This window comes from Coniophora puteana (assembly GCF_000271625.1).
Source record: "Coniophora puteana RWD-64-598 SS2 unplaced genomic scaffold CONPUscaffold_4, whole genome shotgun sequence".
NCBI classification, from domain to species: Eukaryota; Fungi; Basidiomycota; class Agaricomycetes; order Boletales; family Coniophoraceae; genus Coniophora; species Coniophora puteana.
The window spans coordinates 570,892-583,493 of record NW_006913056.1 but is presented as its reverse complement, the minus strand read 5'-3'; the positions used below and the strand labels follow the sequence as shown (position 1 = coordinate 583,493).

Below are 12,602 nucleotides of genomic sequence, written 5' to 3'. Positions count from 1 at the left end.
GTCATCCGCGCACACCATGACGCACTCACCGCTGGTCACCCAGGTCGCTTTAAGACGGCCGAACTCATACTCCGGAACTATTGGTGGCCCCGAATCCACGCGGACGTTAGCGCCTACGTACGAGGTTGCGAAAAATGCCAACGTACAAAGACGTTCCCCGCAAAGCCCTCGGGCCTGTTAGCACCAAATCTAGTACCCGACCGTAACTGGGAGATCGTTTCCTGCGACATGGTGACGGGACTACCGCGGAGTCAGGGGCATGATGCAGTGGTGGTAGTGGTGGACAGACTGTCGAAGATGATACGGTTGCTTCCAGCGAACGACACGCTGACGTCGGAGGGGCTCGCTCGATTATATCGCGACCATATCTGGAAGGACTTTGGCCTGCCTGACAAGATCATCAGTGATCGTGGTCCGCAATACGCTTCGCGGTTCATGCGTGATCTCACGCACCTCTTGGGAGTACAAACCAACTTGTCCACGGCGTATCACCCAGAGACCGACGGACAAACCGAGAGGGTCAACCAGGAGATAGAGCAATATCTGCGATTGTTCGTTAATCATCGTCAGAACGACTGGGCGGAGTGGCTCTCACTGGCGGAATTCTCGTATAACAACCGTGTCTCTTCAGCGACTGGGTATTCACCATTCTATGCGAATTACGGACAACATCCACGAACACCTGCGACGCCGCGGACGAGTGGTCATGTCGAGAGTGCGGAGGGGTTTGCGAAGCGGATGGAGAAGATAAGGGAGGATACGAATTCGGCGTTAGTGAAGGCCGCAGCGGACATGAAGAGATTTGCAGACCGACATCGAGCGTCTCCCCCAGACTACAGCATCGGGGATCTCGTGTACGTCGACGGAATCCATATCCGCACCGACAGACCATCGCGGAAACTGGACGATAGACGATTCGGTCCCTTCAAAATACTCGAGAAGGTTGGTCTACGGGCTTACCGGCTACAACTGCCCAAGACCTGGAGACGGATACCGCCTGTCTTCCACACAGTACACCTCCGCCGCTATCACCCACCGGCGTCTCCACTCCAACAGAAACCGATGGCGCCACCCCCCGTGGACATGGGAGATCATATGGAACAAGAGGTAGAAGAGGTGTTGGATGAACGATCACGCAGGGGGGGAACGGAGTACTTGGTTAAGTGGAAGGGTCAGCCGAGAGAAGAAAATAGCTGGGAACCACGGGGGCATTTGGAAGACGAACACGGAATCAACGATAAGTTCCAAGCTTACCTAAACCAGCGTAAACTTCGGGTCCGAGTGCGAATTCCGGTCCTCAACGAAGACGCTACGCGATATGACTTCGAGTGGACCATGCCCGTGACCCAAGGCGTGTACAATTGGCATTCACGAAGATTCCGTGCGGTCAAACCAGGGCTATATGTCGTCGAGGGCGACGACGCTAAGAGGGGGGGTAATGTCAGGAATCTAGAGCGGTCGGGTGGAGAGTATGAGCAAGCTATGAGGTCAAGGGAGGCGGGAATGACGGGGAAAGGAGGCGGATCTGGGAATGGAGGATAGGAGAAGAGTTTAGTTATAAGACTGGTCTTTCACGATTCGGCGTTCCTTACGTTTTGCCTCTTGCTTTTACCGTCGCCTCATTGTTCACGATAGGTTAGCTTCGGTGTTATATACTTGCTTTTACCGTCGCCTCATTGTTCACGATAGGTCACTCGTCGACGCTCGTACTCTGAGTAGGATCTCACAACACGCCGCAACCTGTCTGCGGGCTTAAGACGGCACTTTCCGACATATGACAGTCCCCCACGGCACCCTCTGTCTCTTGGAGTTTCTCCACACGCCATATGCGCCACCATCTGTCGGTGGCTCTATCGCGCTCCTCACCACTTGTGCGGGAGCTCACAGAGCGTCTCGCGAGCGCGATTGGATGCGAGAGCGCGCGCCAGGAGGTGAGATGGATGCGCGACGCGCTGCAGGAGCAGCATGAGGCGCGCGACGAAGAGCTGTCGAGGATGCTCGCGCGTCGCGTCGCCGGCGAACCTCTACAGTACATTCTTGGTACGTCCGCCTTCGTCCGCTCCCATCTCCTTACTTTCCTTCCTTCTGCTTCGTGCTCTTCGACTGCTTCGTTTCATTCCCCCGACCCTTTCTGATCGACCTCGTCGTGCGTTCTCTTCTCCCATACACAATGCTCCCTTTCCCACCTTCCCCGCATCATTTCCTCCCATATCAGCGCTCGCTGCTCCCAGACCCTGCCACCTTCCCAGACGTGTCCCGGCGCGTGCAATAGTACGCCTGCAATGTCCGCGCCGCGTCCGCCGCGTCCGTGACGCTATCAAGCGGGTCCGTCTCCCTCTATGATCGGAGACAAACTTCTCTCTTGATAGCTGCGTCTCAACATACAATACTGACCCATCCTAATCTCCACCAGGCACAACGCCCTTTGGGCCCCTATCCCTGCTCACGCGTGCGCCTGTGCTCATCCCGCGCCCGGAGACCGAGGACTGGGCACTGCGTCTCGCTGAACTCGTGCGTCGTAATCGCGAGGTCGGGCAGAACAAGAGCACGAGGCTGAAGGTGCTCGACTTGTGTACGGGCACGGGGTGCATCCCGCTACTTTTGGGCACGATGCTTTCTGGAGATGAGCAGGGTGGAGTAGGAGGCCTGGGCGGGACTGTGCCAGTGGACGCGCTCGGCGCGGACGTCGCAACCGAGGCTGTTCAACTCGCGCAGGAGAACGGCGTGCGATGTGGGTTTGTCAGTGTCGACATTGATGTCGACGTCGATGTCAACAACACCGCGGCAAACACGCCTATAGCCAAACCATCAACAAAACCAGGACCAGAGAACCACTACAAACCCACATTCACTCCCATCCGTGCCGACATCCTGTCCCCGTCTTTCTCGTCCCAGATCCTCGCGTCCCTCCCGCGTCGCCTTCGGCCGCCATACGACATTCTCACCTCCAACCCGCCCTACATCCCTCTGCGCGAGTACACCGAACTCCCCGCGTCCGTGCGCGACTGGGAAGACCCACGGGCTCTTCTCGGGGACCCAGGCGCCGACCTCGGCCAGATACAGGGCACGTCACCTCCAGAGCCGGCAGGGACAGACCAGGAGCGCGGGGGAGGAGACGGTCTTACGTTCTACCGCGCCCTCGCGCGCCTCGTTTCCATCCGCAGCTTGAATGCGATGGAGCGGCCGCTTGTCAAGGAGGGAGGCATGTTCGCGTTCGAGGTTGGCAGGGGACAAGCGCGCGCTGTGGAAGAGCTCGTGCGGGGGGCGGGCGTGCGCGAGACGGAGGTGTGGAAGGACCCGTGGGGCGTCGAGAGGGTTGTCTTTGGGCGGGTGTGAAATTGTGATTGGCCGGGGCCTTGTGTTGGAGGCTGGTTGGGCGAGGGCGAGGGCGTCTGCGAGGGCGTAGGTTGGTGTGAGGCGGGGCGGGGACGAGGCAAGGAGAGATGAGATGAGAGAACGAAGAGTGGAGAGGAACGGAACGGGTCAACCTGCGGTTGAGCACGCCGGGTCGCCAACGCGAAGGACTTCGTGCAGCCCGAGTCTTGCCGGCATGATGACGTCGCTGGTCATGGCGCTCATTAACATTAATGATTGTCTGTAGGGAAATCCCATGACCAACTTTATCGACTATCGTTGGCGCTCGTTGTCCGTGGTGTGGGGCCCCGCTCTTTTATGCATACTCATCACCGACTCTCTACTGCGACGCCGACTCTCACTCGCCACCAGGATAGCATTGCGTGCATACGCTGTATCCAGTACCCTTGACACCCTGGTCCACTCCAGCGACACCTAATAATATGCTATGCATCGCATCCATTTCCCACTTTCCCCAATGAAAATCCACCGTCCTGGCTCTAACTCTGGCTCGTGAGTCGTGGGTCCGACCACCCCGAGCCGCCCGTGCTTGCGTTCTTCTCACCTCGACAGCGTGCGTGAGCATGAGCGTCGCGCAGAGGCCCGAAAGCTCCCATCTTGGCACTTGGCACTTCGAACCGAACTCTCTCTGAACCCTGTATCCTTCGAGTTCTCGTCGCTCGCAAGAACTCGAATCACCGTCCGGCTGCTGCGCATCCAAACCTTCTATAACTGTTATCTCGATCGGCACACTGTAAGCCACGCGGCTTAGAGTTGTCCAGCCGCCCATTGGAGCTTTGAACCTTCGAGGCTGTCCGAGGAACGCGGGCGCATGCTCCCCCTCCGCAGATGGTAGGCAGACCGTGACAATGGCGCGGCTCTTGCAATGGCTCCCATGGTGCGGCACGCTAGGGGGCCGAGGGTATGATTCGCGCGCGAGGCCCACGCTTCCTTCGGCCTCGGGAGCGTGCGCACATAGTGCCGCTGCGACTGCGATGTGGGTTGAGCGCGAGCAATAGACCTCGAGATTTTCCTCTTTTTCTCGTTCTTTGTACCCCCTTTTTTGCCTTTCGTTCAGCTGCGTTCGTTTCGATTGCGTCGAACATTGTGCAAAACGATGTAGCCGATTCTGACTCTTGGGCGCCCACGGGCCAAGCTCTTGCCCGCATCTCATGCTGTGGAGTGATGTAGGCGCAGGATCGCACGCGTCGAAGCTGGCACCGTTATGGCTCTCTCAGTGCTTCGAACGAGGATTGTGCCCTGTCTTTCTATCATTCCATCTGGAAGGGGGGTTTGTCTTATTTTTCTCCCCGTGCAAGATCTGGTGTACCTTTACGTCACAAGGGCATGTTGGCAGGTTGTATACTGTACATGCTCGGCCGCCTGTCCTGGACGTTCTACGTTCTGTCCCTTGAACCCCTACCCCGGTCCGTCACTTCGTTATGGGACAGTTGCCTGACAGGGACCACTCAACGATATGGCGATGTCGGCTCACGAAACTTTGTCTTTGGTGCCTAGCTTATTCTTGTGCTCGGGTCACTCTTTCTTAACCCATTGGTCGCTCCCAATTCTCGGAGAGCGATGTGCGCGAAGCCGAGCAGCTATGTCTGCACTGTATGTCGGCACTAGATAAGACATATTGTGACGCCTGTCGGTAGCTTCTCCTCTGTACCTGCGTCAAGAACGTACCCTCGCCATCTTGACCCCGCTTCGCAGTTAATGATACGGCGCCCGACACTTCGTGGGCACGTTGCACGCGCACCTGACAGTCCGCCCGTTCGCTGAGTTGTCGACCGCTCCGGATGTCCGGTAAGCCCGTGGACGGCCTTCCAGCCAATATTAGTGCTTCCCGCTCTCGCGTGGCCATGACTCGTGGACGTGCTAGTACCAGTGCTTCCAGCGCGCCGCCCTTGCTTCGCTTCTCTTCTCTCCGATTCGGTTCACTGCGAGATATTAATGGCTGTGGTCGCTCACCGGGATGGAGTGGGCCGCCAGCCGACGGAGCTGATGATCTATCGTGCATGCTTCAATAAAAGTAGAATTTGGCCCGTTCTGTCCTTTTCTGTTCACATCTCTTGCAGGTGGCATACGTAACCCGCACCCCCGTATCATCCTCCTATCTGTCATTGGTATTCTGTATAAGCTCCAAACTCTGCGATGGACCATGTGGGCCTAAGGACTGGCCTATCTGAGCTCTGAAGACTTGAAGCTTCGGCACGGTCCGATGGCACTGTGGATTTTACATGCTTGCTTTGGAACGAGATCCGCGCACGTATGCATTTACGGCTCCTGCACCGCTGATAGACTGAAGCTTAAACCGTTCGTAGCTCTCAACAAACGTATTACTCTCTCGGCGTCTCGGCCTTCCATTCTGGCAGAACGTTACGTGCTACAGTTCCACAGACATGGTAAACAGAACTCATCTGATGGAACCCGAGCTCGAACTCCCCGCCTCGAGCCCCGAGCATACATTATACCGATACTCTGTACCTCGGAGAAACCTAATTCTATCATTATGATCTACTCATGCGCCCGACAAAGTCTCTTCCGGGTCGGTGAATCGCGTTTACCCTATATCCGGATCTGCGTGTGCACGAGCCCGCCCGACGCTCTGGTTCGTCGTTCGAGCGTTGATTATAGGGCGCAGTGTACACTAATGTGACTAAACGAAGCAAGCGCTCGACTGATGGCATTGGTCGTATTTCTGGCCGTTGCGTGCGCCATTCAATCTACCTGGCTTTCCGCGTCGATCGGGCGAGTGCTGAGTGTGAAACCTGGAGTTTTTTAGAGCTCGAGGCAGGGGTGAGAGGGCTGCTGGCTGCTATGTTGTTACAGTATTTACGTGCAATTTTTGCGCTTGGCCAACGTGCATGTCATGATTAAAGTATTATAATATATAACCATAGTGTTATGTTAGGTGTACAGGATATTGCATGGCTTCCAAAATAATTACCCGTCAATCTTGACCGTCTTCCCGATTAGCTGAGTTCTGCGTCGTAAGTCCTTTTCATATATCACCAAACTCCCAAGCCTCCCTCAGCTGTACCATCTCCACCTGCAGCACCGAGCGCGTCAAGGTGGGCTCGATGCCAAGCCCCCTGAACCGGAGCGCAGCTAGGGCGTCCCACACCCAGATCTGACCCTCCGAGGCATCGCTGGTATGCATGTATGGTGGTAACGACGATGGCTCCGTTGGCGGAGACACCCGTTCAAGTATACGCTCCAAGAACGCGAGCTTGTTGCTCGATACGGCACCTACGACGGCGGTTCCCCTCCAGGATGACGCGTCGAAGGGAGGATCATACCCAGTATGCGTACGCACTGAAAGCGACTTTGGGTGCGCGAATGAGTCGTCCGAGAGGAGGTAATACGTGCGTCCTGTTCGGGTCTCCAGTTCCCACGTAGGACCAGAAGCTGCCGATTCCGAAGAGGTGGGAGACCAAGGTGATGCCGACGTAGATGAGCGCGAGAGCATGGGAATGTGTATGGCCCAACGTAGAGGCAAAGACGAGAAGTTGTCGTCGTCCTCGCGGTCTACGGAGAACTGGACGACTTGGATTGGGTAGAAAGGCATACTGTGTCAAGTAGTGGAGGGAAGAAAGGAAGAGGCGGAAGATGGACGTCGCTTAATACCTGGTAAGCTGAGGGGTTGAAACGCAGCTCAGCGCCTTTCTATAGGAGGCCTCCATCGCAAGATTAGCGAAACATATAGTAAGCGGCTAGGAGTGGGCGCATTAATGATATCATCTAAAGAGATGCGGCTGCACAGGCTTTGTCCACAGCTCAAAGCGACTCAAAGTGTTTCATCTATGATATATGTTGATCTTGATGTAAAAGAATGGTTGGCATGAAGTGAGTACCTATGCGATGAGCAGCGCTTTCGAGTTTGAGGTATGAGGACTTTGCTAGCTCTTCCACGAGACTGAGTGGACGACGCGTACCTGTGTCCATTAACGTAGATTAACGTCCGACAAAAACATGCTGACTCACCGGAAAGTTCCTCCGTCCGCGGCATCCTCGTGTGATGCTTTTAGAATAGACGCCCCTAAAATCGGAAACAGGCGCCCGCGGAAATCAGGAGTGAGTAGTGCCACAGTACGCTTTGCCTAACCTTTTCCTTAGAAAATGCGGTATAATTCTATGTGATTTAGCGAGAGAGGTAGGCTGTACAAACAGATGATATCATGCGTAGATGTTATAGGCCAAATGCCGTCTCGAGCGTTCTGGTTCAGGAGCGGAAGGAGGTTTGAACATGCTTTTCCATTTGTGGCTGATGCTTTGTCAGCGCACTGCCAAGCATGTGTTTGAGTCAGGTTGCGCTGGCAAATCGCCCAATTTCCCCCCCTCCTTGCCTGCCCGCCCCCTCCGAGTTCCCCCATATCGCCCATAGCTCCCTCACAGACCACCACAGGAGCCACACAGGGATGGTGTCTGCCTCTCCAGTGAACGAGGGACCACTCGAGCCCGCGCCCATCACGCCAGGCGGGACGTACTCACTCCAGGTCCGTCGCCCTTTATCCGCCAGCGTCGCCTTTTTTTCTTGCTGACTCATCAATACGCCCCTGTTTTCTCCGCGTCGCAACGTTGCGCCTCTCATCGAACCCCTAACCCTGTCCGCGTCTCTGTCTCCCTGCCCACGCACATCCCCCTCAATGCCATCCACAACCTTGTATGACTGATCCTCCTCCCCATGTAGACCGTCTCCGTCGGCTGCAAAGTCTACATCCGCCGCCCGACCCATGACGGCGAGGAAGAGCGCCTCGCCGAGGTCCTCTCCATCCGCGACCGCCAAGTAAGCGCGTACGCCGCCGTCGCCCGACGCGCCAAGGGCGTCAAAGATGAGGAGGAAGACGCGGCCGTGAACGCGGCGGACCAGCGCGAGTTCTTCGTGCACTGGGACCAGTTCAACAAGCGGCTCGACGACTGGGTCCTCGGCTCGCGCATCGTGCTCTCACGCGATCTCGAGTGGCCACGCCCGAAGCCGCCACCGGGGAAGAAGGGCGCGCACACGAAGACGCCGGCGCCGAGCAAGGTGCCCAAGAGCCAGGCTCAGAGCAAGAGCAAGCAGAGCAAGAGCAAGCACACGAGCAAGAACCAGAGCAAGGCGTCGTTGCTGAAGCGCGCTACGTCCAATGCGGCCGCGGCCGCGTCGTCCCCCGCCCCTGCTCCCGCCGGCACACTCGCTCCCGCCGCGCTCAAGGCGGCACCGTCACCGTCACCCGCACCGTCGCCGTCGCCGACGGTGAAACACAGGATCATGCACGAAGAAGAGGAAGAGGACGACCCCGATGCGGACGCGGATGGCGAGATGGACCTCGACGGTGAGGGCGAGGCAGACGCGGAGGGCGACCCAGACGGCGAAGCCGACATGGACGTGGACGACGACGACGACGACGCGGACGCAGAGGGAGAAGCAGACGCAGATGGAGAAGCGGACGCGGATGGCGAACCTGACGCCGATGCCGAAGGCGAGAACGAAAACGAAGGCGAGACCTTTGAGCTCAACCTCACCCCGGACGCGAACACCTCCCCTCCTCCCCCCGTATCCTCGTTCAGCAAAGAAGCCGAGCTCGAGAAGCTGCGCACGTCCGGGTCGATGACGCAGTCCGTGTCCGAGGTCGCGCGCGTGAAGAACCTAAACCGACTGCAGATTGGGCGGCACGAGGTCGACGCGTGGTACTTCAGCCCGTACCCCCGCGAGTACGCGCACCTGCCGATCCTGTACATCTGCGAATTCTGCTTGGGGTTCTACCCGACGCCATTCATGATGGGCCGACACAGGGCACGGTGCACGCTGCGGCATCCGCCGGGGAACGAGATATACCGGCACGAGGATATCTCGTTTTTCGAGCTGGACGGGAAGAGGCAGGTGACATGGTGTCGGAATCTGAGCTTGCTGTCAAAATGTTTTCTTGACCAGTGCGTACCCTCATCTTGGAAGGAATGTATCTCATTGACACCCATGTTTCTGCTCCGTTGTGCAGCAAGACGCTCTACTACGACGTGACGCCCTTCATGTACTACGTCATGGTCCAGCGCGACTCGACGGGGTGCCACATCATCGGCTACTTCTCCAAGGAGAAAGAGTCGGCGGAGAACTACAACGTCGCGTGCATCCTCACGCTGCCGCAGCACCAGCGCCACGGGTTCGGTAAGGTGCTCATCGAGTTCTCGTACGAGCTCTCCAAGAAGGAGGGCAAGCTCGGCAGCCCCGAGAAGCCGCTCTCGGACTTGGGGCTGTTGGGGTACAGAGCGTACTGGGCAGAGACGATCGTCGAGCTGCTGCTGAACCACCAGGACGACGAGATCAGTATCGATGATATCGCGCAGAAGACGAGCATCACGCACGCGGATATTATGAACACGTGAGCGTTCTCCCTCTCCCCTCTCCCCCTTCCTTCTTTCCCTTCTCCTTCCTTCCTTTCACGCCACCTATCCTCCCCGACCCACAGCTGACAGACTGCCCTTTTTTGGTCGCAGGTGCACGACGCTGCAGCTGTTCAAGCACTACAAGGGACAGCACGTCATCTGCCTCTCGGACGCGGTCATCGAGAAGCACAAGGCGAAGCGCCAGAGGCGCCGCCGGCAGATCTACCCCGAGAACCTCATCTGGAAGCCGCCCGTGTTCACGCGCGACCAGCTGCGGTTCTACTGAGCGGTCGTCCCGCCTCGCGCCTCGTTCTCGTGCTCGTGCGCGCGCGTTGATGCAGCCTGCTTGGGGTTTTTGTGCCTTTTCGTTCGATGCAGCTGCGGCTGGGGATCCTCCCCTAATTGACATTGTCAATGCAATCTCGCGATCCTTGATTTCCATCCTTGTTTTTCGTTTTTCGTTTGTTTCCTCGTTTCCTCCGTCAGCATTTGTCACAGGTTTACATAGTGTACAGTACCGTGTATCATTAGTTCAGTCCACTTTTCGCCTCGCCTCACCTGCAAATTACATCTGGGACTCTTTTGAAGCGCACTTTACGTAGCTTAAGCGGTACTTGCTTTGGCTATATGATAGGTGCAATGCATTCCTTACTCTACTCTAGACACGCTGCTCTGCGTCGTACATATACCTTCGTCGTATGTGTACAAGAATGGCGAGCTCGTCTTTCTATAATCATATCGTGTCCCGTCCTATAAGTACGTTTGGCGTACCCGCCATCTATGATTGCATATCCCGTCCTACGAACGCATACACTCAAGCACCGAAAATGCACACATACACAAGCACTTGGAGGAATCTACGCATAATCGCGCGCCGTCATCGTCAGCCCCGCCGGCGCCCTCCTGCGGACCGTCGGCGCCTCGTCCTGGCTCTCGCTGCCCGTGCCCGTGCCCGTGGTGGCGACGCTCTCGGCCGAGGAGACGCGCTCGAGCCGCGCGCGCGTGAGCACGGGCGAGGGCGGCTGCGACGCGGCGGGGGAGAACACGCCGACGCCCGAGAGCGGCGCGGTGTCGTCCGTCGCGAAGTAGGCCTCGGGGTGCTCCGCCGCTCTGTCTTCCTTGGTGCCTGCACCCGCCGCTGCGCTGCCCTGGGCTTCTGCCGCGCCTGAGAGGCGGGCGGCGGTGCTAGAGCCGGGTTGGCTGTCGGAATGGGAGATGACGGAGAAGCTCGAGCCCGATGTCGATGCGGAGACGGAGTCGGTGGGGTGTTGTTGCAGGGGCGCGTCGGCGGAGGAGATGCGGATGGCAGGGATGGAGGGTTTATCGGATGTTGCTGCTTTGGACTCGTCGACGACGCCGAGGGTGCGGGCGATGACGTAGGAGGTGATGTCCTGTGTTCGTGTCCACGTGGGCGAGGACGCACGGATGTTAGCGGTGACTAAGAAGTTTGGGGAGAAGATATGACGTGGAAAAGGCAAAGAGCTCACAAGGAGGGTGAGGAACATGATGGGGAGCATCAGCAGCACGGCGAAGACGCGGAACGCGGTGGCCGCCGTGGCGACCCACGAACCGGACTCGTACTTGACGAGATAGGTCACATATGCGTCCCATACGAGCTGCGGGGTACCCAGGAGCTCGAGGCTGCCGCCGGCGGAAGAAGGCATGGTAAGTTTGATGCTGATGTAAAGGGATGCGAGACTCGGAGAGTTGACTGGAGCTGGAAACCTGCGTTGGAGTCGGTTCGGCCGGCGGGTTCGACGGTCGGAGACTGGGAGAAGAGGGGTGAGGGCGGCGTGAGTTTGGCGACGCGTACGATGAGATCGGAGTGCTTGTTCGAGGGACGGCGATTCAGATGGCGAAATGAGCAGAATGCGCGAAGGAGATGTATTGGGTGGATGTCTAAGAGGTCTGAAAGAAGGCGTGGGTGGATGATTCTGATTAGTTCGCCGATTCAGACTTTGCGCCGCGGTGTCAACGCGGTGTAGAAAGTTGCAGCATACGTACGAGTGTTTGCTCCTTAGTTCAATTGATCGGTCAAGTGAAAAGGTGAGAGGAAGGAAAACAAAAGTAGTCTCTTATCCAGCAGCTGGTCAGTCGCAACTGACGCTGATCGGAGCTGGCATGCGTATATGCTCGTCGGGTTTCGGTTCGCACATTGCCGAATACCGCGAAGCCCCTGTTTACCCGCAATGACCGCCGGCGCTGCTCGCTTTATTCTTCCTGGACTGAACCCACACCCACGTTCACCTCCGAGCACATATTCGACAATACGTCAACCGAGTGAAATCTATAGCGATGGAGACAAGACGCTCTCATGAAGGCGGGGGTTAAAGATAAGCTCATATGAAAATACCAAACCTAGTCTCGGGGTGTTCCTTGTCACCATTAATCTGTTGAACCGCCGGGGCTCCCACGTACGTACAAATCGTTCATGAAAAGGTTTATCCTTCAATTTCACGCACGCAGATGTCGCACAGAGCCAATGTCGTGTTCTTAGCTTCAGTGCTCTCCTCGGTGATGCGCGATATTCAGCTATGCTCTCTAATTGATTACTAGGTAAGCAAACAGTACGTAGACCCCCCTTTATGCATGCTGAGCGTTGTTTGATAGCGCAGCAATACAGTGCCTCCAGCATTTGTGTGTTTAGCTCCATGAGACATTTGAATACCGTGAGCAGTTCGAGTAGATTTAGCCATCCCGAAAGGAGCGGAGTTGCATTGTGAGGGTTTGACATCTGTGTCAGCTTTGCCACGTGGATTGGATAAATCAAGCATATGTTTTCTCCTTCATTGATGGCAGACAACGTCCAACACCAGATTCCAAAGGGAGGACCAGCTAAAGGACGATCGGGAGTCGACTCACCATCCAGCGACGCTTGT

General features: G+C 57.0%; 4 protein-coding genes across 4 annotated transcripts; 2 read left to right on the top strand and 2 right to left on the bottom strand.

The window, feature by feature from the left end:
- Positions 1 to 1,661: 1,661 nt before the first annotated feature.
- Positions 1,662 to 3,698, top strand: CONPUDRAFT_163823 (S-adenosyl-L-methionine-dependent methyltransferase). Its single transcript, XM_007768533.1, has 2 exons — positions 1,662 to 2,040; positions 2,414 to 3,698. Exons 1-2 carry the CDS (start codon positions 1,827 to 1,829, stop codon positions 3,334 to 3,336), a joined length of 1,137 nt encoding a protein of 378 aa, XP_007766723.1. The 5' UTR covers positions 1,662 to 1,826; the 3' UTR covers positions 3,337 to 3,698.
- A 32-nt stretch (positions 3,699 to 3,730) lies between these two features.
- Positions 3,731 to 5,400, bottom strand: CONPUDRAFT_163822 (uncharacterized protein). The gene is made up of 3 exons (XM_007768532.1): positions 5,044 to 5,400; positions 3,920 to 4,344; positions 3,731 to 3,854 (listed from the first exon to the last, which is right to left on the bottom strand). Exons 1-3 carry the CDS (start codon positions 5,375 to 5,377, stop codon positions 3,801 to 3,803), a joined length of 813 nt encoding a protein of 270 aa, XP_007766722.1. The 5' UTR covers positions 5,378 to 5,400; the 3' UTR covers positions 3,731 to 3,800.
- A 909-nt stretch (positions 5,401 to 6,309) lies between these two features.
- CONPUDRAFT_163821 (uncharacterized protein) lies at positions 6,310 to 7,506 on the bottom strand. Its single transcript, XM_007768531.1, has 3 exons — positions 7,466 to 7,506; positions 7,296 to 7,399; positions 6,310 to 7,231 (listed from the first exon to the last, which is right to left on the bottom strand). Exon 3 carries the CDS (start codon positions 6,926 to 6,928, stop codon positions 6,362 to 6,364), a length of 567 nt encoding a protein of 188 aa, XP_007766721.1. The 5' UTR covers positions 6,929 to 7,231; positions 7,296 to 7,399; positions 7,466 to 7,506; the 3' UTR covers positions 6,310 to 6,361.
- A 199-nt stretch (positions 7,507 to 7,705) lies between these two features.
- Positions 7,706 to 11,084, top strand: CONPUDRAFT_101049 (uncharacterized protein). The gene is made up of 4 exons (XM_007768530.1): positions 7,706 to 7,856; positions 8,051 to 9,273; positions 9,339 to 9,719; positions 9,835 to 11,084. The coding sequence occupies exons 1-4, from the start codon at positions 7,779 to 7,781 to the stop codon at positions 10,007 to 10,009; spliced, it is 1,857 nt and encodes a 618-aa protein (XP_007766720.1). The 5' UTR covers positions 7,706 to 7,778; the 3' UTR covers positions 10,010 to 11,084.
- Positions 11,085 to 12,602: the final 1,518 nt, after the last annotated feature.